General features: G+C 39.1%; 1 protein-coding gene across 1 annotated transcript; it reads right to left on the bottom strand.

The window, feature by feature from the left end:
- Window positions 1-6,495: 6,495 nt before the first annotated feature.
- On the bottom strand, window positions 6,496-25,043 carry bag4 (BCL2 associated athanogene 4). Its single transcript, XM_073818949.1, has 5 exons — window positions 24,700-25,043; window positions 19,810-19,929; window positions 19,529-19,720; window positions 18,007-18,261; window positions 6,496-11,198 (listed from the first exon to the last, which is right to left on the bottom strand). Exons 1-5 carry the CDS (start codon window positions 24,835-24,837, stop codon window positions 10,710-10,712), a joined length of 1,194 nt encoding a protein of 397 aa, XP_073675050.1. The 5' UTR covers window positions 24,838-25,043; the 3' UTR covers window positions 6,496-10,709.
- Between the last annotated feature and the right edge of the window lie 833 nt (window positions 25,044-25,876).

Below are 25,876 nucleotides of genomic sequence, written 5' to 3'. Positions count from 1 at the left end.
ATATTTAGATTTTTTTGCACCCTCAGATTCCAGTTTTTCAAATAGTTGTATCTCGGCCAAATATTGTCCTATCCCTAACAAATATAAATCAATAGATGATGTATAAATCTCAATTTAAAAAAAAATGACCCTTATCCTCCTGAGACCCAAAGAAAAAAAGTGCCTCTTTTTTGTTGTTTTTTTGTGATTTCCTACATCCTTTGGGTTAAAAAAAAAATTCTACAATTTAGAGTTTTTACGTTTTGTTTTTATTTTTAATTTTACAGCATGTCCACTGTAGTGGACCACAGGACCATTTTAGTTCGAAACGACAGCCAAACTCAGACAACAAAACTGTACAGAATATGGCTGTAAAGGGATATTAATCCAACATTTATGTAACAAAAACAAAACAACTGAAATCAAGCATTTTCCATAACTTGCAATGAGTCTGTTACGGCGCTGTGCAGGAATTTTGGCCCACTCATCTTGGCAGAATTGTTGTAATTCAGCCACATTGGAGGGTTTTCGAGCATGGACCGCCTATTTTAAGGTCATGCTGTGGGCATCTCAATAGGATTCAGGTCAGGACTTTGACTAGGCCACTCCAAAGTCTTCATTTTGTTTTTCTTCAACCATTCAGAAGTGAATTTGCTGGTGTACATTGTCCTTCTGCAGAACCACAGAGTGCGGTATCTTTCCTGTTCTTCCCTTTCTGTCTCTGTGTCTGTCTCAGTCTGCTCATCTGAGTCTCCTGCAATTTCTTCCTCTTCTTCAACATCTTCTTGTATGTTACATTCAAATTTATCCTCATCTGACAGCTCTAAGTCAGAGTCTCCCTCAACTATCTTATAAAAATCCTCTCTGCTTCAGTTCTGCCTCCTACAACATGCAGTCATTAATTACATTAAGATGGTCCTGATGTCCACTATAGTTGACATTTAAAAAAGGATGATATTTTGAAACATAAACAATTTAACAGCTTTGAAAGCTAAATGTATTGTTACTGACACTTTAATAAACAAATATATATGTGATAATAATAGTAAAAAACATGTAAAAAAGCTAAATTTTACATATCTCTGTCCTTCCCATAAAATGTGCTCATTTGCATGTCGGCCATTTTGGATTCAGTGTAAAAGTGGTTCCTAGCATGCCAGCCAATCAAATGACATATCACTAGAAAGCCCAGGATGTCCTCTGCACAGTACAACAGGACTTGACAGAGTAGCTCAAAAAATTCAAAGAAAATTCATGAAAACACAAGGTCCACTACAGAGGACATAAGTCAATGGGCGGGGTCTCAGGAGGATATGACTGGTTTTGTGCAAATTGCTGTTTCTTACAATATTATTAGGGGTTCAAGGGTTCAAGCACGTAGTGCTGAAACCCTGTAATTGTTACAGTGGCCAAGGATCAGCAAACTTAAAAGATTGGGCAGACCGAAACATTCGAGTATTTAGCATTTTTTGCGAACTACTCCTACATTTTTGCCTGATCGGAACCAAACAATACAGGAAGATTCTCTGGAGAGTGAATATCAGTAATTATAAAAAAGTTTAATGTTCGACTCCATCGCAAAGGGGCAGGGCCGCTATAACTTTTGAATGGAATGAGATATCTTTGCAAACTCACAAAGCAAGAGCTGAATCTGAGGTCACATGAAAAAAGTAACAGAGCTGCAAACGAACCCTTTGCGGGGGGTTACCTGGAGAAGTATCTGCCATTTTTACACCGTGTCTACACCGGACGCGAGCGGCGCGGCGTGACGCGACAAAATACAATAGAACCTATTATGCTGTCTACACTGGGCGGCGCGGCGCGACACGGCAAATCCCTGACAGTAATTTGCTGCCGCGTTCTATTTATGACGTGCTCACACAAAGTTTAAATGATTTGCAACGATCACTTTGTCGCGTCCAGTGTAGATAGACTAGCTACTGCGGCGCGGCAACTGTCGCGTCCAGTGTAGACTTGCCAGACTCTGCTTAAAAGACCCGCCCTCCTCACTGGACAGTTAAAAAGACCAATCAAACTAACGATGACATCAAGTATTACCCAATCAAAAGTAGGAAAGGAGGCATCTTCATAAAATAAGTGTGGGATGATTTGCATGATATGCTGCTTTAAAAGAAAAAAGATAAAAAATACGGGACAAAACCCGTCCCGTATTGATTCAAAATGGGACGCGCAATTTCATTCTCAAATACGGGACGATTCCGTATTTTAAGCAAGCGGCAACCTCCCGCTCTCTCTATTGAAACCAACACGGAAGTGACTTAAACTGCAATTCATCGACTGGCCGCTAGAGACTGGCTGCAAAAGGGAGTCAGTCCCATTGACTCCCCATGTTAAAATGCCCAACTTTACAGCAGAAAAAAGTATGTTTACAGCCTGGTTCAAAAAATGGTTTTGGTCTATATAGTGTGGCGGGAGGGGCAAACGACAGACACAGTGGGTGTGGCGTCAGGCCTCGGAGAGGCTTTTATTAAACAGAAAATAAGGGAAAGTGAGTCCATAAAGTAAAACAGTGTCCAAAATAAAAGGGGAGTCTGGTGTCCTCGGGTGCTGGGGCAGCGTGACGGAACGGTAGTGTTCAGAGGGGAAGGGTCCAGGAGAGGGGCGGAGTCCGGCGGCCGCGGGCGCTTTCCATGCTAGCGCCGGGGTGCTAGGGCGGCGGCATCTCCGGCAGGCTCATCCCTCTCGAGCTGTCCGGCGCTGGGGCGGCGGCTTCTGGCGGCCTCAACCGGACCGCGGGTCCGGCGGCTCTCCAAACTCTTGTGGCGCGGGATTCCCTCTTCACCCCCTCCTGGACCCGCGAGGACACCAGCGTGCATGCACGGGGGAAAGAGACCGGTCTCCCGAGGAGAGGCGCGCTCGGGATTTAAACAGCGGCGGTGATGAGGCTTCATTTACATCAGGTGTCCCCATCACACGCCGCCAGCCCGAGCCGATTACACGCCCCTCCTCTCCCCTACACACCCACTCCCGTCGGGAGCCTGGAGAAGGGCGGCGAATACGGGACGGGGTGGTGATGAAAATTAGGGGGGCGGGCAGACGCCTCGCCACATTCCCCCCCCCAAGCGACATCCCCGTCCTAAGGTCGCCGCCCACGCAGGAGTGCTACCTTCCTCATCCAGGCTCCAGCGGTCGGAGTGGGCGGGGATTCCTCTCCAAGGCAACGCTCCCTCTCGCCGCGTACCGGAACAGGGACAGAAAAACCGGTATTAGTCGACAGCCTCAACCAACCGCAGGATAAGTGACTAACTGAAACATCACTTACCCTTCTTGCGGCTGGGAGGCCGTCTCCGTCGTTCCTCCGTCCCTGTCCGGGTTTTCACGAACTTTTGCGAGCGAGAGGGGATGACGTCATCAGGTGTTGCCCACTGCGCTGTCTAAGCCCCGCCTTGCCCGCATTCTCCACCACTGTGGCGGGAGGGGCAAACGACAGACACAGTGGGTGTGGCGTCAGGCCTCGGAGAGGCTTTTATTAAACAGAAAATAAGGGAAAGTGAGTCCATAAAGTAAAACAGTGTCCAAAATAAAAGGGGAGTCTGGTGTCCTCGGGTGCTGGGGCAGCGTGACGGAACGGTAGTGTTCAGAGGGGAAGGGTCCAGGAGAGGGGCGGAGTCCGGCGGCCGCGGGCGCTTTCCATGCTAGCGCCGGGGTGCTAGGGCGGCGGCATCTCCGGCAGGCTCATCCCTCTCGAGCTGTCCGGCGCTGGGGCGGCGGCTTCTGGCGGCCTCAACCGGACCGCGGGTCCGGCGGCTCTCCAAACTCTTGTGGCGCGGGATTCCCTCTTCACCCCCTCCTGGACCCGCGAGGACACCAGCGTGCATGCACGGGGGAAAGAGACCGGTCTCCCGAGGAGAGGCGCGCTCGGGATTTAAACAGCGGCGGTGATGAGGCTTCATTTACATCAGGTGTCCCCATCACACGCCGCCAGCCCGAGCCGATTACACGCCCCTCCTCTCCCCTACACACCCACTCCCGTCGGGAGCCTGGAGAAGGGCGGCGAATACGGGACGGGGTGGTGATGAAAATTAGGGGGGCGGGCAGACGCCTCGCCACAATAGCTAGTTTTGCCCTTCATGTCAACTGTGAGGGGGGTGAATTTTTTTATAACTCATCCGTTTAAGTTATATTAAGCCTTAAAGTTCAGCATAATTAAGGGCGTGGCCACTTGAGTGACAGGGGGATTGCCGCTGCTGTCGCCACTGTCGCGCTAGGTGGGCGTGGTTTCAGCAACCAGCTCCACCCACGACCCGCCTTTTTGCCCATTTTCGATTATCCGGGAGTGACGCGCGGTGACGCGATTCCAAGATGGCGACGGCCTAATCCCGCCCACTACAAGCTTCAAAATAGCCAAAGACTATAGAATACCCAAGACATGTCACTCGTGTAGTTTTGAATGGGGAAAAATGCAACGCTCATTATGGCCGCGAAGCCCCGCCTTCTTAGTGAAAGAGCCAATCGTTGATTAGAAAAGTCAGCGCGTCACTGCAGCTGTCGTTAGAAGTCCCGGTTGCTATAGAAACAATCGGCGCTCTAAGACATGCGCTCAGTACTGCGCATGCGCACTGGCTCATCCAGCCGGGAAAATAAGCGTTTTTTCACGCTATTGGAGCACAAGGAACCATATTTATGAGGCAGTTGATTTCTTTGGAGATTTAAAATATGAAATTTAATCGTAAGCTTGGTGAACAGTTTTGGAGAATTTGATGTTTCCCCATTCAAACAGATAGGAGCTGCACTTGTATGCCCGAGAGGCGTTTCAAAGATGGCCGCCGAGTGACATGACTTGCCTTAAAGGGACTTTGAAATAGCGCTTCAGAATCCTACTGGTGACCTCACGGATACTACGTCCATATTTTTTACAGTCTATGATTTTAAGGGACGAGTGGCAAACCTAGAGGCGATACCGCATTTTTCAAGGCCTTAACGACTGTATATTGCGTGTTTTTTCACACATATGAACAATATTGGTATCATATGATAAACCTTCCCATTCCAAACAACTTTGCCTCTAGTACCGCTGCTGTCAATAAAAACCGTTAAAAAAAAAAAAAAACTTTTCTTATATATTATAAACATTTTCTATATGTAAACCTACATTTTATAGGTTTTTGGCCCAATCTGAAAAAAGAAAAAAAAACTGCAGTGCAATTCGCTGGACTCTCTAGGTCACTAATTATCAAAAAAAGTTGACATTTAAACGAAAACTCAAAACTTCACAAAACCTGGTGAGTACATGCGACAGGTGATTCTAAACAAGCATGCAAAGTTTTAGAGAGAACGGACCACAACTGCCCCCCCCCCCCCACTAAGCTGAAACAGTCGAATACAATCGCTATTGTGTGACTCAGGTGCAGAGGAAGACTGTAATTGAGTGATTGAGGTGTTCTGTTGTTGGATGTAATAATGAACATAGCAGTAGGCATTTACTTCCGTCATCTGAGCCGCTGAAGACGCAGAGGTTTAAATTTACTTTCGTTTTTAAATCAAAAGCGCTGATCCCGAGCTGATTTTGACAAGGTAAGTGTATTTTTTTACACTTCTATTGAGAATTTTTAACCAAAGTATATTAGAGACCTTTCATTAAGACCCTAAAGAATCATATAAACTTGTGGGAAATGGGCATCCGATGACCCCTTTAATTTTGAACACACTGGTTTGTAGTGCAAACAGTTTTACCGTTTACTGCACGTTGTTATTCTTCTCGTTATTTCCCTATAGCGGCTAATGAAACGTTGAAGAATACAGTAGATTGTAAATACTGTAGCGATATACAGTTGAGGTCAAAAGTTTACATCCCCCTTTAGAATCTGCAAAATGTTACTTATTTTACCAAAACAAGAGGGATCATGCAAAATGCATGTTATTGTTTATTTAGTAGTGACCTGAATAAGATGTTTACATATAGGCCACAAGCAAAAATAATAGCTGAATTTATAAAAATGACTCCATTTACATACACTTGATTCTTAATATTGTGTTGTTAACTGAATCATCCACAGCTGTTTTTTGTTTAGTGATAGTTGTTCATGAGTCCCTTGTTTGTCCTGAACAGTTTAACTGCCTGTTGTTCTTTAGAAAAATCCTGCAGGTCCCACAAATTCTTTGGTTTTTCAGCATTTTTGTGTATTTCAACCCTTTCCAACAGACTGTATGATTTTGAGATCCATCTTTTCACACTGAGGACAACTGAGGGACTCATGTGCAACTATTATAGGAGGTTCAAATGCTCTGAAGGACAAATGAAACATTAAGAGCCAGGGGTTGAAAACTTTTGAACAGAAGATGTGTACATTTTTCTTATTTAGTACTGCCCCTTGAAGGCTACAGAAGATAGTTACTTGTTTCCCAGAAGACAAAATAAGTTAAATTTACCCTCAACTCACACTAAATTTAAAGCCAGGCGGCTTTCTGTTGGTCAGTGTGGGTCAATATGACCCGAATTTAATTTCATTCACCCAAAACCAAGGCATAAAACTTAAACTTACTTGTATAACTCTGTAAAATACAAATTTAATTGTTTATTTGTTTTTGAGCATATTAGGAATTAATAATAACTGAAAACATACATTATTCTAATTCGATATGCAACATTTTGGCAATAAGAAAGTACATCGTTTTTTCGTTCTTCTATATTGTGAAGGACTGAGCGAATACCTTACGGTTTTCAAATGGGCTACTACAGTGAAGTTATTTATAAATGTAAAAAAAACTCATAGATTATCTACTGAACTATTATGATAATGACACAATCATTTGAATGTCTTGGTTTTTAATATGAGAGCCTACAGTCAGTTGACCTATTCAGTCCTACAACGTGATAGAGAAACAGTCCGCGCTTGTGTTCAAAAACATGCATTACATGGGGACTTCAGCAGGCAGGTTTTTGGTCCTTACTTGGGATTTGTGTTTTCAATATATTCGTTATACAAATATGCTTTGCTTTTTTCTGTAAAGATTAATCTAATAAACAATTTCAGGTATACATAAGAGAAAAATTTACAGAGAGAGAGAGAGAGAGAGAGAGAGAGAGAGAGAGAGAGAGAGAAACACATACAATAAAGATAAACATGGAATCCGAGACTTCATGCGGAGCTCAGTTGATTTGGATATAGTTCTCTGTTGTGGTATGAAAAAGCACCTGCTGATATTATGGCACTGTTTTTCCTGGTTACAAAACAGACATAAAATCCTCGTGGTAGAAGGAAGACCTGTTGAACGGTCTATGACGTCAGTGACTTTGGTGCAAAGTATTAAATGTAGTGAAGTTAAAGGGAACTTTTATTCCATGGAGAGGTGCTGATGGTCTGTCCATAATCCAGTCCTTCAGATATAAACTGTACATTATTCCTTAATGTCTTTTTTAAAAAAAGGCCTCCTGATTGAGTTTATACAGGCCTGCAGATGGCTACCGCCACCTGAACACAATGAATGAGCTACAGATCAGTAGTCTCACAAACAAAGGAAACGTGCAATAGCCAAAAGTCCAGTCTGCGGGATGTAAACAATCACGTTAACCCTAAGGCCTGTACTAAAAGGTAAAACTGAGATGCACAGGAAGTGACCATAGCAGATGATGTGGAGGCGTCATTGAACTTTTAAGACCTCACGAATGTCATTTTTAAATATTGAAACACAAATGCAGGGCAAAACATCAAAGGGATTGTCTTTTTACTACCTGATCGTATGACAAAAACATGCCTGTGGGAATAAATACGTATCACTGCAGTTTCCAACAGAAGTGAACACTAGAGGCGGTAAAACAGCAAGCGCTTGTAATCGTTTTCATACACAGTTATGATTACAGCTCCATATGTTTCTCTTTCCGAACATAACAAATTTGTTTGGTAGCTCAGATGGTGCTGAATTGGACTTTAGGATGCGTGATCCTTGGGTACAAATCCCGTGAAAAACATGACTCACGATGAAAGAGCTGAAAGGTGGGAGATCGAAAAACAAGCTAAAATGGCATGATTGCAATTGCATTTTTACGTCACATTCACTTTTGTTCATACTATTGGGTAGGTTTAGATGGTACGTTATTTTAAAACACTCAATGGACATTTCAAGTCCGAACTGCGAAGGCATGTACAAAACCAACGTCGCGTAAAACGTACCATATGTACATTTATCTGTTCCAGGGGAAAAACACTCTTTTTAACGAACACTCTTTTTCATTTCTGTTGGAAACTGCAGTGATATGTACTCATCAGTACGTATTTCATGTCTTGCGAAAAAGTTCCTACAGGTGTGTTTTCGTCACGAGACCAGGTTATCTTTTTATAAAGAGTTTACATTACAGTTTAGAAAAAAACATGATTTGCTACTTGCTATTGTTTGTTAGAGGCAGGTTTGTTAACTTTAAATAGCGTGCTAGCATCAAATTTGGTCTAAAACCCACATAAACACTATTTTTAATTGCAAAAGGTCTTTAAAATTCAGATGCGATCTGGAAATAGAGTAGCAGGATAAGAACTAAGGATCCGATGGGAGTGGGAGTGTTGATCTGAGATTTTGCCAGTGAAATGCAATAATTGCAATCAGAATCTTCAAGATTCTGGAATTTTCACGTAATGGCAATTTGTTTCTTGATTAACGGAAAGTGACTTTTGTGTGAGCTTGCATTGCTACATTAATAACAGTGGAGATTGAACCTTTTTTTAACAGAGAAGTTCACGTCCAGAACAAAAATTTACAGAACATGTACTCACCCCCTTGTCATCCAAGATGTTCACGTCTTTCTTTCTTCAGTCGTAAAGACATTGTGTTTTTTGAGGAGCACATATCAGGATTTCTCTCCATATAGTGGACTTCTATGGTGCCCGTGAGTTTGAACGTCCAAAGTGCAGTTTAAATGCAGCTTCAAAGGGCTCAAAACAATCCCAGCTGAGGAAGAAGAGTCTTATCTAGTAAAACAATTGTAATTTTTTTTTTTTTAGAAAATAACCAATTTATATACTTTTTAACTTCAAATGCTCATCTAGCTCTGCGTAAATTCTGTGTATTCTGGTTCAAGACAGTTAAGGTCATTGCACACTTTCCAAAATGCTTGCTACAGATGCAAAAACACTGAAAATCGAACCTGATCCGAACCATTTTATGATGGGCGAAACTTTCAGAGGCAGTGTGTTAACGTGATTGACACAACACGAGGTTGTATATATATATATATATATATATATATATATATATATATATATATATATATATACACGTGTGAAAATTTCGGATGAAAAATTGGGACTGCAATGACCTCTAGGGTACGTCGAAAAACTAGCATCTCATTTTCTTCTCCAACTTCAAAATTGCCCTTCATCGCTGCTTTATGTTTTTTTTTTATAAAGGGCGTTTGATCCTCTTTGCACGTTCTCTTTGTAAACACTGGGTCGGTACTTCTGCAGCGATGTGATTTTGAAGTTGGAGGAGACAATAAGATGGGAGTTTTTCAACATACCTTAACTGTATGGAGCCGGAATACACAGAGTACACATAGAGCTAGACAAGACAAGCATTTCAGGTTAAAAAGTATATAAATTGTCCATTTGTTTAGAAAATAGCCAATCATTTCAATGATAAGACTCTTCTTCCTCGGCTGGAATCACTGAGAGCCCTTTGAAGTTGCATTTAAACTGCATTTTGGAAGTTCAAACTTGGGGGCACCATAGAAGTCCACTATATGGAGAGAAATCCTGTAATATAATTACGACTAGGGATGCACCGATACGAATCGGCCGATCATGCTTGCGCGTTTTGTCAGTAAAGCCGGTTCTGTAATCAGCGGTAAATGCCATCAGGTGCGTGATTTCACGTTGAGCCGTATATACTACACACAGCCGTTGTTCACTGACGAGCTGCGCACATTCACACTGATAATGAACATTGATTTGCGCAGCTCGTCGGTAAACAACGGCTGTGTGTAGTATATACGGCTCAACGTGAAATCACGCACCTGATGGCATTTACCGCTGATTACAGAACCGGCTTTACTGACAAAACGCGCAAGTGATCGGCCGATACTTATCGGTGCATCCCTAATTACGACTGAAAAAAATAGACATGAACATCTTGGATGACAAGGGGGTGAGTAAAATCTGTGAATTTTTGTTCTGGAACTTCTCCTTCAATTGCTAAATTTAGCTAATGTGATTGCACCTTTATACATTTCCATTAAAAAGCAGAATGAATGAAACTGTAAAAATTAATTAAATGCAGTGAGTTACAAAAAAACTGACCATCTTTTATTTATAAATCAAGATATTTTACAATAAAATCAAGAATGTATTGGTATGATAGCAGTGCTAAACAACATTCCAAGTGCAAAAGGCTTCAATCTTGAAAGGTTGTGCTACCAAAAACCCCTGGAAGTATTAGAATGTGGTTGAATTAGCTCTGTTTTATCCTCTCAGGCTGCCTAGACTCAGAAAAAAAATTAAAGTCTTAAGATGGTGTTCTGCAATGAGACTTATGTTTAATTCTGAGCAGATGTCAGATTGCCGCTGCTCTTTGCTGGATGGCAGAAGGCTGGTTTGAGTATGGCACTGTAATGATTAGGACATTTTGCGCCTGTGTTTTAACTAATACATTACTGCTATTAGGGTGCATGACCCAAAAACACCACAAATATAATGCTGACAAACTAACTGTGAAAATCCTAATCGATTATCATGAGGAAGAAAAAAAAAAGAAGAAACAACCAGGACCAATCCACTCTGTTATTAGAAAGCCTTTTTCTCAAGGCGGTCCAAGATGGCCTGGATCCTCTGAACGGCTTCTTTGCGAGCCTGTCGAACGACTTCCTGCCCGTTGGTCTCCACAGAGTCCAATTCCAGCAACTCTTTTGTCAAAAGTTCCTCTAGGCATCGGTAGCTCTTGTCTGCCTTTCTCCCCACAAACTCGTCCACATCCTCTTGGAGGAGATGAACTCTGGCCAGAACTTGCTGAACTCGAGCCAGGCTGGGATTATCGCTTAGTGAGGCTGGGGTGGACGACCCTTGGCGAGAAGACGTTGGAGGTTGTTCATTCTGGGCTGGTCTGGGCTCAGGTCCTCCAACTCCAGAGGGAGCCTTGTTGTAGATTTGAGGCGGAGCGCTGAACTGGGCGGATTTGGGTGGAGGTGGAGTTGGGTTTGGAGTGCTGGCTCGTGGTTTGGAGCCTGGAGGCTGGTTTCGAGGGTGCATATGAGGTTGACTGTGATATGGTGGGTCCTAAGAGAAAGATATTCATTTAGATATTAAAAAGTCTGCAATATTAAACAATATGCAGTTGAGGTCAAAACTTTAAATCCCTTTCCAATTATTGTTTATTTAGTACTGACCGGAATAAGAGATTTCACATAAAAGATGTTTACATAAAGCCCACAAGAGAAAATGCTAGTTTAATTTATAAAAATGACCCGTTTACATATCTTTGATTCCTAATACTGTGTCGTTACTTGAATGATCCACAGCTGTGTTTTTTTTTTTTTTTTTTTTTTAGTGATAGTTGTTCCAGTGTTGTTTTTGACAACCATCTTAGATTTAGTCTTAGTCTTTTGGACTAAAATGCTTATTAGTTTTAGTCAAATTTTAGTCACTTCTATATGTGATAGTTGTAGTCTAGTTGTAGTCCAATTTTAGTCGACGAAAAGTCAAAAAGGTTTTAGTCTAGTTTTAGTCAAAAAAAAAAAAAAAAAGGGGGGGAAAGTCTTTTAACAAATTAATGTATGTCAGTAAGTATTTTGCTGTTGGGTAGTGTCAATTATAAGTTGTGAAAATAACAGATCTATAGTTCAACACAATGTGAGCTTCCGGATCGACTATTTTCACCAATAATTACAATAATGAAGGAATGGTTTTAGACATAAAAGACATATATTTGAAATACACCCATAGGTCCTCTCACCGTTTGAGACCACCCTGTGTGCAAACTGCCGCCATCATGGTTAATTGTCTGTCTGTCTGAGTGACAACAATGTGACGTGTTGAGCGTAACCAAACAAGGATAGAATGCTAAAACGGCTTGCCATGCTAGTATGGCAAAGAGTATTTAATGCTAAAACGGCTTGCCATAGCGGCAGATACTTTTTCGGTTTTAATTGGCATGCACAATAAGCAGAAATGTCATGCATTTTAAATGTCTGACGGACCACCCACTAACATTTTCGTCTATTCTCATCTCGTCAACGAAAAAACACACACGTCTCGTCATGTTTTAGTCATCAAAGAGCCATTTTTATCTCGTCATCGTCTCGTTATTGTCATGAAAAAAAAGTGGCGTCAACGAAATGATTTCGTCATCGTCATTGTCGACGAAAACAACACTGAGTTGTTCATGATTCCCTTGTTTCTCCTGAACAGTTAAACTGCCCACTGTTCTTCAGAAAAAAATTCAGGTCCCACAAATTCTTTTTCTTTCCAGCATTTTTGTGTATTTCAACCCTTTACAACAAAGACTGGATGATTTTGAGATCCATCTTTTCACACTGAGGATAACTGAGGGACTCAGTGCAGCTATTAGAGAAGGGTCAAACACTCACTGATGCTGAGGAAAAAACGATGTATTAAGAGCTGGGGGGGGGGGGGGGTGAAAACTTTATGAATTTGAAGATCAGGGTAAATTTAACTTATTTTGTCTTCTGGGAAACATGCAAGTATCTTCTATAGCTTCTGAAGGGCGGAACTCCATGGGATCTCCATTTTGTTCAAAAGTTTACACCCCCAGCTCTAAATGTATCGTTTTTCATTATGATGCATCAGAGAGCGTTTGAATCTTCTGTAATAGTTGCATATGAGTCCCTCAGTTGTCCTGAGAGTGAAAAAAATGGATCTCAAAATCATAGTCATTGCTGGAAAGGGTTCAAATACACAAAAATGCTGAAAAACCAAAGAATATGTGGGACCTGAAGGATTTTTATGAAGAACAGCGGACAGTTTAACTGTTCAGGACAAACAAGGGACTCATAAACAACCATCACTAAACAAAAACACAGCTGTGGATCATTCAGGCAACAACACAGTATTAAAAATCAAGTGCATGAAAACTTTTGAATGGGGTCATTTTTACAAGTTCAACTATTATTTTCTCTTGTGGACTATACATAAATGTCTTTTTTGTGAAATCTCTTATTCAGGTCAGTACTAAATTAACAATAACATGCATTTTGTATAATCCCTCTGAGTTTGGTCAAATAATTACCATCTTGCAGATTCTAAAAGAGGGATGTAAACTTTTGACCTCAACTGTACAAATTCTAGTTTTGCATGTAATAAATTCAAAGTATACTTTGGCTTCAATGCATATGCTAGAACATGTGTATAGCGCTGGTGACATAATTTTCATCACCAGCATAGTATACGCAAACTGTATGTATATAACCTGATTTTTCTAACTGTGCATAGTTTGTAAGATAGTAGCTTTGTTTCCATCCATAGTTGTGAATTTAACTTAAGAGCAAAGAGAAGTCACTGTGAGTCTTTTTAATATATAATAAATTGCTTGCACCTCAGAGCACATAGATGAAACAATAAATGCGGTCATTTTTTATTTTGCTTCTGAGGCAGATGCCTGCTGTTTGGGAGCGCACTCATGTTCAGTTTAGGGAAGTAATTATACGCAACTACTCGACAGACTTGGGCATTTCAGAATAACTAAAACAACACTTCAGATGTTGTGCAGTGAGATTGGTCTGCAGGTTATTCCAGTTATGCCATCCCATCATGCAAAGTCACATGACTTTTTTCATTAAATGTGTTTCCACTGAAGTTTATGCACATTTCCTTGTCAGATAATAAATTATCAGACTCAGGTAACTCAAAGTTTATGCACATCTTAACATTCCCATTCTGCATTTTTTAATGCGTTATGCCAAGAAAGGTAGTAAGGACATCAATAAAATAGTCCATGTGACATCAGTGGTTCAACCGTAATGTTATGAAGCTATGAAAAATACTTTTTGTTTGGAAGGAAAACAAAAATAATGACTTTATTCAACTATTTATCTTCTTAGGGTTCATATACTAATCAAAAATTAAGTTTTAATATATTTTTACAGAACATGATCTTTATTTAATATCCTAATCATTTTTGGCATAAAAGAAAAATCTATCATTTTGACACAATGTACTTTTGGCTATTGCTAGAAATTAAATAATGGCGTTAAATACCAGTAAATTTGACAAGCAGAAATGTTAGTATTTTGCATACAAATGCATATTCAGTAAGGCCAGGTGCAAAAATAAGTGTGTCCACACCTTGCTAAATTTCACTGTCTTTAGTAAAGCCAGGACAGTACTATTTTAATGCCAAGACAAGACAAGCTGTTAGTAAAACTGGCACTTAAAGTCTAAGATTAAGATCCCTTTATGAACTTTGATTCCTTGAAAGAAACAGACATTGACAGTTAAAATAAGACTGTAGAATGACAGCACTAAATATTCAACAGTCTATGTTTTTGAGTTGAAAACAGGAAGCCCAAGTGCTCTGATGTACAGTAGCATGTCCTGAAAGTGGGAGCGTTGAGCTGTCTTATGTAATCAGCTTTGGGAGGGTTACATGAGGTAAACCCAGCAGACTCTTAACTGTTAAATAAGCCTTCCCACTGCGTATTTGCCAAAGTGCCAGTCAGTACGTTTACATGCAATTTAGAAGTTCGATATCTGGCAAACTGATACAATAATTTGTCTTTATAAAATGTCATGTAGACATTTTACTCTAAAATTAAAACAACAAATCCAGATTTATTTTGGCCTCGCTGTTGTACGCTTGCTCTGAAATACAGGGTTGGCACGCATATTAATCCTTTAGTATTCAAATACAGTGTCATGTGAACTAGGAGAGATAGATGAAGAATGCAGCTCGACCATGCAAAACTCACTTTACCTTGATTATAAAACATTTCAATCGAAGTTTAGTTTTTAAAACCTGTAATGATGTAAACTCTATGACCTACCATAATCTTTTAAAGTAACATCCCAAAATTATTACTCATAAATTATTAGTCATTATTTATAGTAATGTCTAGTATGGTAACAAATGAAGTCCTGCCTCAAAATCAGGTCTCTATTAGGACTGCAATTGATCACATTAGCTTAAATTACTTTTATTGTTTACTCTCTTTAGCCCCTGACTCCAGTTCCTACCAAATTATGTTATGAAAATAAATGCCTCAGCAAAGCATATATACAATCAAGGCATTTTGACCGTAAATGACACAGGCTTCTCCCAAAAGATAATAAGATGATGTACAAGAGGCATTATTGTGGAAATAAATATTTCTCAGCTTTTATTTACATTTGAACAAAAAGTGGCATGTCCAAAATTATTCATACCCTTTGCAAACTGTCACAGTCTATGGGAAAATCCAAAGTTCTATACCATTCCAAATAGTCCAAGCTGTTCTAAAGCATCCTAATTACCCTGATTCATTGGGAACAGCTGTTTTAATCAACTCAACAGGTGAAAAACAGAAGCTCTCTGCTGTTGGTTTGTGGACAGTCATGGCTAAGACAAAGGAGCTCACTGAAGACCTGTGCCTGCGCATTGTGGCTGCTCACAAGTCAGGAAAGGGCTATAAGACCATATCTAAATGTTTTGAAGTTCCAGTGGCTACAGTGCAAAGTATTATATAAAAAAAAAAAAACCAAGACGTTCTGCTAGGGCTGCACGATAGATCATTTCAGCATCGTCATCGCGATGTACGCATGCGCGATAGTCACATGGTGGCAGTCACAATGCAGGGCAAAAAAAAATTATGTGTCTGATTTAAAAATGTACTTTCTATATTTCTAAACTTTCTATTCACGGATATATATTTGTCTAAAATAAAGTAATTAACTCATATTTAAGGGTTCTTTAAAAACTACAATGCACACGTTGCTTCACCTACTTCATGCAGTCTCTGTGTGCGCATGGCGAAATGAGCGCGGGACGGGAGAAAAGCGCCGAAATGGAAGATTTGGTCGCAAAAAGAAAGGCAACGTCGGTCATATGGAAGTATTTTGGATACAAAAAGGATGCTGCTGACCAAAAACAGGTGCTTTGTCGGGAGTGCCTGTCAGTTGTTGCCACAACTCGCGGAAACACTACGAATTGAAGGGACCGTTCACATGTCGCGCCTAAAAACGCGTGGAAAACGCTAGGCGCGCCGCTTTCTCCTTCTTTCCAAAGCGTTCTGTAACTTGAGCTCCAGTGGCGTCTGCCGTTGCTACAGATGCGGAAGTTTCAGCAAAGATAAATAAACAAAGATAAATGGATTTCCAAAACTAAAAATTGCTTGCAGTAGCGCTGCTGCTGAAAAATGTTATCCCTGTAACAGCTATGATCAGCTGTTCCTCCATCTTGGCTAAGCTTTTAATGTTTTTCGTGAAAGGAAGAAGCTGATTTCCCTTTCATCAGGGTAAAAGCGACATTTATTATTAATTTCATATTAGAGCCTTGATTTGCCTGAATTGACAGTGAATAAGGAGAGTCAAACAGTTTATGAAACTACCCAAAATAAGCTTTAAAAAGTATTTTATTTCAGGGTTTTGATTATACTGTACTTTTACTTTTTTTATTCTTTGAAAATGCTTACAAAATTACCCAAATTATTCTTGAATTATTATTTGATTTTTAAGCAGATCAAAACAACCTGATGAACATAAATGAATTTGTACACATAGCAATATATATCGCAAGAAAAAAATATATCGCAATGTAATTTTTCCCCAATATCGTGCAGCCCTACGTTCCGCACTGTGAAAAATCTCAGAGGACGTGGTCGGAAGCCAAAAGTGACACCTGTGCTGGCCAGGAGGATAGTGAGAGAGGTAAAAAAGAATCCAAGGATCACCACCACAGACCAAGGAGGACACCACTTCTCCAGATAAGGCACACAAAAGCCCGCTTGGCCTTTGCAAATGCTCATCTGGACAAAGAAGACGACTCCTGATCTTCTGTTTTATGGTCAGATGAAACAAAAATTGAATTGTTTGGCCACAATGATGTAGCCTTCATTTGGCGTACAAAAGGAGAAGCCTTCAACACAAGGAACACCATCCCCACTGTCAAACATGGTGGTGGGAACCTAATGTTTTGGGGGTGTTTTTCAGCCAGTGGACCAGGGAATCTAATCACAGTAAATGGCACCATGAAAAAGGAGCAATACATCAAAATTCTCAACAACAACATCAGGCAGTCTGCAGAGAAATTTGGCCTTAGCCACCAGTGGACATTTCAGCACAACAACGACCCAAAACACACAGCAAAAGTGGTGAAGTAATGGTTAGCAGACAAAAACATTAACGTTTTGCAGTGGCCCAGCCAGAGTCCTGACTTAAATCCAATTAAAAATCTGGAGGGAGCTAAAGATAAATAGGCAAAAATACCAGTGGAGACAGGCGAAAAGCTGGTCAGCAATTATAGGAAGAGTTTGATTGCTGTAATAGCCAATAAAGGCTATTACTATTTTCTATTGATTATTAAGAAGGGTGTGAATAATTTTGGACATGCCACTTTTTGTTCAAATGTAAATGAAAGATGAATAATAATTTTTTCCACAATGATGCCTCTTGTACATCGTCTTATTATCTTTTGGGGGAAGCCTGTGTCATTTCCAGTCAAAAAAAACAACAACTTTAAGTCAGAATTTGACAGGGGTATGAATAATTTCGGGCTTGACTGTATATACCTGATTAGCCTGATAGTTTAGTTTATATATTACATATTTGCACTTAATCTACATGTGTTTGCAATAATCTTTAATTTAATTACATGTTAAATTAAGTTTCAAATGTCCATATTTCAGTTGCTAAAAAAAAATATGTTTAATTATTCACTTAATTGTTTATCAAATTAAAGAAATTACATCCAATTTGATATATTATGCACTATGTAGTAATAGTACAAACAACAAAGGTAAGATTTTCTCAAAAGGACATAAGGAAGTGCTCTATTTTATGTCACTTATTTGTATTTTCTCCTTCAGGAATCTCAATCAGGAAAAAAGCATTATAAACCTAACTTTTATACTATTAATACACATTTTTAAAACATCACCTTGTGCTCATATGGAGGCGGTGCGGGTCCTTGCCACGGTGGAGGGTGAGGTGGTCGTACATGGTTATAGTGGCCATGAGGTGTCTGGGTATTGGACGGCCATTGCTGTTGGGGAGGTGTGGGCCCGTACCCTCCAGAGTGGGACCAGGCCTCGTGCTGGGGTCTTGAGAGCATGGGCTGCTGGTTTGGGTAGGGGGGATTCGGAGGACATCCTTCTCCATAGTGTGGGTACGATCCTGCTGGGTAGCCAGGAGCCTAAGCAAAGAAAAAGAAGTCCAGAAAGAACTATGACACTAAGATATACTTTTTCATGTGGTGCAAGCAAAACTCAGAAAATAAAAATAATAATAAAACAGAATGTGATAAAAAAAAAAAAAGTAAGATCTCCGTGGAAGTTAACGTCTTTTAAAATATCAGATAATATGACAATGTTAGTTAAGATGTCAAAATATTATGTGGTGCGACTCCTAAAAACTTCCGTTAAAAATACTTTTTACTAAAAATAAATGTTTAAACACATTATATTTAATAATTAATACATAATTATATTTATAAATTATATTTTTTTAGCAGCGGCAGCTCTTAAAGTAATAGCAGCCAAAATGCTTATAACCCAGCTGCTGTGATGTCTATTAAGCAAAGAACAAAAAAAGAAAGCAATTACGATTTAAAATTCATCTTTATTTACTATTTAGTGTTTGATAACTTGTATAACATAATTTCTGTATATTTCCTACTTGCTAAAGGGCACATGTAAATAATGAGTTTATGTAAAGATTGTTTTATAAATCTAATAAGTAAGTCTATAAGTCTATATTTATTTAATAATATATTTTACATTTATTTCTATTTATTTCTATTCTAGCATTGTCTCATTTTAGTTTGTTTTATTTATTTAGTAATCTTTTCAGAATTGTTATTTAATATTTGTTTAATTATTAATATTTAATAATTTATTTAACATTTCCATTTCTCTTTAATGTATTTCTATTTTAGTTTCAGTAATTTAGTACTTCAACTTATTTCAGTCACAGTATTTTAGAAGAAAACATTTTTCATTTTTGTTTGTTCAAAATTTAGTTTCAGCTAATATTTACTTTTCATTTCATTATTATTACAAAAACACTGCTGGTACATTCATTTTTTTTTTTTTTCACAACTACCAGCTTACCATTTTGCAATTACCAAAATGATTTAAGTTAACAATAGCATTACTGTTACTCACATGTATTCAAAGTTTTAAAAAATATGTTATTATTTTCACTTGATTGTTACACCACATAACAGTTTACCATTAAATTGAAACTTTTCTTGAAAAGTTTATACACCTTTTTTAAAAGCACATGGATACAAGAATACATTACCAAGAACTTGGCAATCTGTGTTTTTATTTTTAATAATTTTTAAATGATTATTCCTTTATTTTATTATAGACACTCTTATTAATACTTGAACCAAAATTGTACTTGGTGCAAAACTAAATTACCATTCTTGTATTATGTTTACATGTAACTGAATTTACCCCTTGGCAGTGAGGTACGGGGTAGGGCGGAGGAGCTGAACCCCCTGCATTTTGCTCAGGGCAGGTCTGGCTGTGATACTGAGGTTGTCTTGAAGGAACTTGGTCACTGCAGTAGAAGGGATTGGAGGGATGTAGCATACTCGCGGAGTACTGTCCTGGATTGTACACCCCATTGGGATAGGCTGACATTGCCTGAAAAGGGCACAGCAGAGTGAACCGGGATGAGTCTGCTATGTATTTGACTGACAGAAGGCGTTACATAAGCATGAAATGTCGGGTACCTGGGGACTGTATGACGCCTGTCCATTGACCTCTGTTCCTGGGGGGTATGTGTTTCCGTAAGGTCCCGCCGTGTGCGACTGGGGATACCAATAATTTGAGTAGCCGGGATACTGAGATTCCTGAAATAAAAATGGGTTCATGCATATATGGTTATAGAGTATAAGACAGAAACTAGGGTGCAGAACTATATATACACACTACCAGTCAAAAGTTTTTGAACAGTAAGATTTTTTTATCTGCTCCAATCTGATAAATGCATTTAATTGATCCAAAATACAATAAAATTTTGAACTGTTTTCTATTTAAATACATTCAAAATTCCTATCATTTCAAAGCTGAATTTTCAGCATCATTACTCCAGTCACATAATCCTTAAAAAAAAAATCATTCTAATATTCTGATTTGCTGCTCAAAAAACATTGTTATGTTAAAACAGCTGAGTAGGATTTTTTTCAGGTTTCTTTGATGAATAGAAAGTTCAGAAGAACATTTATCTAAAATAGAAATCTTTTGTAACATTATAAATGTCTTTATCATCTTTTAATCAATGTAAAGCATCCTTGCTAAAAATATAAACTGACTTCAAGGCTTTTAATGGTATAGTGTATAATGTTTTTATTTCAGATAAATGCTAAATCTTTGGCTCTTTCTATTCATTAAGAATCATGAAAAAAATGTACTCAACTTTTTAAAATATTGATGATGATAATTAATGATAATAAAAAAAGTTTCTTGAACAGCAAATCAGCATATAAGAATGATTTCTGAAGGATCTTGTGACACTGAAGACTGGAGTAATGATGCTGAAAATTAAGCTTGGAACACAGGAATAAATTACTTGTTGAAATATATTTAAACAGAAAGCAGTTATTTTAAATATTAAAAATATTTCACAATATTACTGCTTTTGCTGTATTTTGAATCAAATAAATGCAGGCTTGGTGAGCAGAAAAGACTTTAACATTAAAAAACATAAAAAAAATCTTATAGTTTAAAAACTTTTGCCTGGCAGTGTACAGTCGTGGCCAAAAGTTTTGAGAATGACACAAATATTAGTTTTCACAAAGTTTGCTGCTAAACTGCTTTTAGATCTTTGTTTCAGTTGTTTCTGTGATGTACTGAAATATAATTACAAGCACTTCATACGTTTCAAAGGCTTTTATCGACAATTACATGACATTTATGCAAAGAGTCAGTATTTGCAGTGTTGGCCCTTCTTTTTCAGGACCTCTGCAATTCGACTGGGCATGCTCTCAATCAACCTCTGGGCCAAATCCTGACTGATAGCAACCCATTCTTTCATAATCACTTCTTGGAGTTTGTCAGAATTAGTGGGTTTTTGTTTGTCCACCCGCCTCTTGAGGATTGACCACAAGTTCTTAATGGGATTAAGATCTGGGGAGTTTCCAGGCCATGGACCCAAAATTTCAACGTTTTGGTCCCCGAGCCACTTAGTTATCACTTTTGCCTTATGGCACGGTGCTCCATCGTGCTGGAAAATGCATTGTTCTTCACCAAACTGTTGTTGGATTGTTGGAAGAAGTTGCTGTTGGAGGGTGTTTTGGTACCATTCTTTATTCATGGCTGTGTTTTTGGGCAAAATTGTGAGTGAGTCCACTCTCTTGGATGAGAAGCAACTCCACACATGAATGGTCTCAGGATGCTTTACTGTTGGCATGACACAGGACTGATGGTAGCGCTCACCTTTTCTTCTCCGGACAAGCCTTTTTCCAGATGCCCCAAACAATCGGAAAGAGGCTTCATCGGAGAATATGACTTTGCCCTAGTCCTCAGCAGTAGTGATGGGTCGTTCTTGAACGATTCGTTCATTTTGAACGAATCTTTAATGTGACTCAGGAAGAACGAGTCGTCTCGGGAGTGATTCGTTCAGTCGCGCATGCGCAATTGCGCAACTATGAACGAACGACTCAAACTCGAAAGACTCGAGAGATGGACTAATCAATTCTGTTTCCGGCTCAGCCAGCATAGGTTAAGCGTATGGGGCTGTCACGTGATGAACGAACGACTCAAACCCGAAAGACTCGAGAGATGAACTAATCAATTCTGTTTCTATTTCTAGTTAGTTAAGTTAATATGGGGCTGTCACGTGATGAACGAACGACTCAAACCCGGACAGATAGAGGTGAGGGAGCTAATCATAGACTGAAGATCCAGGTAAAAAATGAATTAATCTTTTCTGTTTCTAATAGCATTATAGTTTTGTCTTGTTTGTAGTGTGATCAACGTTTGTATAAGCAGTACATGTGTCATGGAAGTAACACATAGCTTTTTAATTATATTTTGCTAAAATGAACGAAATGACTCAAAAAAAGATTCGTTCATTTTGCTGAACGAGACTCAAAGATCCGAGTCGGTAAAATGATCCGAACTTCCCATCACTACTCAGTCCATTCGCCATACTTTTTGCAGAAGATCAATCTGTCCCTGATGTTCTTTTTGGAGAGAAGTGGCTTCTTTGCTGCCCTTCTTGACACCAGGCCATCTTCCAAAAGTCTTGGCCTCACTGTGCGTTCAGATGCGCTCACACCTGCCTGCTGCCATTCCTGAGCAAGCTCTGCACTGGTGGCACTCCGATCCCGCAGCTGAATCCTCTTTAGGAGACGATCCTGGCGCTTGCTGGACTTTCTTGGACGCCCTGAAGCCTTCTTAACAAGAATTGAACCTCTTTCCTTGAAGTTCTTGATGATCCTATAAATTGTTGATTTAGGTGCAATCTTAGTAGCCACAATATCCTTGCCTGTGAAGCCATTTTTATGCAACGCAATGATGGCTGCACACGTTTCTTTGCAGGTCACCATGGTTAACAATGGAAGAACAATGATTTCAAGCATCACCCTCCTTTTAACATGTCAAGTCTGCCATTCTAACCCAATCAGCCTGACATAATGATCTCCAGCCTTGTGCTGGACAACATTCTCACCTGAGTTAACAAGACGATTACTGAAATGATCTCAGCAGCTCCTTTAATGACAGCAATGAAATGCAGTGGAAAGTTTTTTTCGGAATTAAGTTAATTTTCATGGCAAAGAAGGACTATGCAATTCATCTGATTACTCTTCATAACATTCTGGAGTATATGCAGATTGCTATTATAAAAACTTAAGCAGCAACTTTTCCAATTTCCAATATTTTTGTAATTCTCAAAACTTTTCTCCACGACTGTATATACTGTATACCTTTTTTTTTTTGCATGAATCTGTTAAAGATTTCTTTATAGATTTCTTTCTTTATTCCCCTAAAGTTTGTGTCTTGCATATGCATATATATATATATATATATATATATATATTAGACTCACAGAAAAATTTAACTTTTATTAATTAGACTTGCATAAAAATTGAAATAAACGGTTAATTACCTTTTTTAAACAAGTCTCACAGCTGTTTTCCTTCTCGCTGTCAGACATTCATTACCACTATCAAGGTTATTATTCCATATTTCTTGTGCAATGATTTTAATGATGTTTTCTGAGTCACAACCATATGTTAACTCCCTCAAACAACATTTTTAGAAATTATATGGGATTATTACATAATTTGCCTTATTACAAGTAGATATATACGTGGCTCCCATTATTAGAAACACCAGAAAAACAAATGCCTACTACATTTAAAGGAGTAGTTCACTTTCAGAACAAAAATTTACAGATAATGTACTCACCCTTTGTCATCCAAGATGTTCATGTCTTTCTTTCTTCAGGAAAATATTTCAGGATTTCTCTCCATATAATGGACGTCTATGCTGCCCCGAATTTGAACTTCCAAAATGCAGTTTAAATGCAGCTTCAAAGGGCTTTAAATGATCCCAGCCGAGGAAGAAGGGTCTTATCAAGCAAAACGATCGGTTATTTTCTAAAAACATTTACAATTTATATACTTTAATTCAAACGCTCGTTTTGCCGAGCTAGACAAGACGAGCATTTGAGGTTAAAAAGTATTTAAACTGTATTTTTTTTTTTTTTGTTTTTTTTTTAGAAAATATCCCATTGTTTTGCTAGATAAGACCCTTCTTTCCTCGGCTGTGATCGTTTAGAGCCATTTGAAGCTACATTTTGAAAGTTCAAACTCGGGGGCACCATAGAAGTCCACTATATGGAGAGCAATCCTGAAATGCTTTACTCAAAAAACAATTTCCTTACGACTGAAGAAAGAAAGACATGAACATCTTGGATGACAAGGGGGCGAGTACATTACCTGTCATTTTAATTCTGAAAGTGAACTACTCTTTTAACACCTGTCACGTTGAGTTTTCTGACAGAAAATAGAATTGAAAATCATTTCGAAACCATGCTGTTGTGTAAACTCATTCCTTCAAGATATAGTCAATATTCACAATACATATTTGACACATTGTTTTAGTATCTCATGATGGTGTCCTATAATGACTGATATAAAAACACATTTTGTCCTTCCACTTAGAGAGTGCTAAGTATTCAAGCTCAGGTTCAAGTAGAAGTTATCCAGGAAATAAAGACTTACTGAGAACACAGTGGAGGTTTATCAACCCTGTGTGCTCTTTAAGGCATTTAAACCCAGGTTACTTCAGGTGGGACTGCACAAGCTGTAAATACAATGCATGTTGTAACTCCGTATGAGTCATCAATGAAGCGTTATGTTCACGCTAAATGACTGTTTCAGTAAGAGTCATTTCGCTAGTAAACAAGACTGTCCACGTATACCCGTGCGCGCTAGACAGAAAGCATGTGCGTTTGCCTGGTGATTTACTAACAAACCCCGCGGGCCATACTGTTGAGTCAGTGGTGTACCGCTCGTTGTTTTCCGTGTGAGAAAACAGTCTAAACGCCGTAACAGCGTCCATGCTGCTTTTTCCTCGCAGCCTCTATCGGTATCCTATGACAAAAGACTCACCATGCCGTTGTTCCAGTTATTGTTCTCTGAGTTGTAGCTGGAAGGCCAGGATGACTTGGGATCAGACTGCATCTGCTGATGCATGATCCACGCAGCCTCACCTCCGCCTCTGTCGCTGCCAACTGAATCGAAAGCCATTCGTGACTAAACCACTAACTCTTGCTGTCTTAAGTTCACTTTTGTTAATTCACAGCTTGGTTTAGAATGAAAGAGGACTTCTCAAAACCGGTGTTTAGTGATCTGCCGCCACGTTTCACAAAACGCCGTCGCTACAGTGCGTCAACTGGATATATTTCCCATTTTGTCTGGTATATGCACTGCTGAGGCACGGCGCTGTCATTCAGTTCAACTCGCCAGCCGACGCCGCTTGATTGACAGCTCAACCGGCCAATAGAAGACGAGCGCTGCGGTGATGCCACACTCATGTGACACAGAGCCATATAAAAAGAGAGTTGCGACACTCCCATAGGCTTCCATAGGAACTGAGGAATGCGGAAGTAAAGCGTGTCATGGAGCGGTCAATAGTTCCAAACAACCAATAGCTCCTCCATTGAAGCCCATTCATTTCAGCGCTTCTCAAGCACAGTCGCAAGTATATTGAAGAAATTACTGCATTTCTTTACATTTTAACGCATCAGCTGACCTCTCGAAAAACTGGCCAATAGTGGTGTTTTATGAAGCGTGTTATAGTTAATGTTTATCGTTAAAAAATAAACAGTTAAACTGTAAATGCAGCTGGATAACGTGAGAAACACCGTAATAGCGACCATAACCAGATACTAGTTGTTATATTTTTATGTTTTTAGTCTTTCTGCAATCTTTCTCTCACTGTAGGAGGTTGAATGAGTTTCAGTAAAGACTGCATTCAAGAAACACGATAAAAATGTATGCCGAATGCAATTCGTTGCCTTGTGTTTTTTAAACATTATTTTCATCTTTTCTATTATGTTAAATGCCATTTTTGCTTGCCTTTTATAATATTCACTTATGTTGTATATTTGAATATCATAAAACAAGAGTAAATTACTTTTTTTTATTTAACATTAAATCGTTAAATCGAAACATACTGTATAAAAAAGTGTTTGATCATGTCCAAATACACATACAGATGTATTTAACCTTAAATATTACACTAACTGTAATCTAAATACTATATTAGAAAATGTTATCTTTTAAA

This window comes from Garra rufa, chromosome 15 (assembly GCF_049309525.1).
Source record: "Garra rufa chromosome 15, GarRuf1.0, whole genome shotgun sequence".
Lineage (NCBI taxonomy): Eukaryota > Metazoa > Chordata > Actinopteri > Cypriniformes > Cyprinidae > Garra > Garra rufa.
The sequence above is the reverse complement of the archived record's forward strand: the minus strand, read 5'-3'. Positions and strand labels throughout refer to the sequence as shown.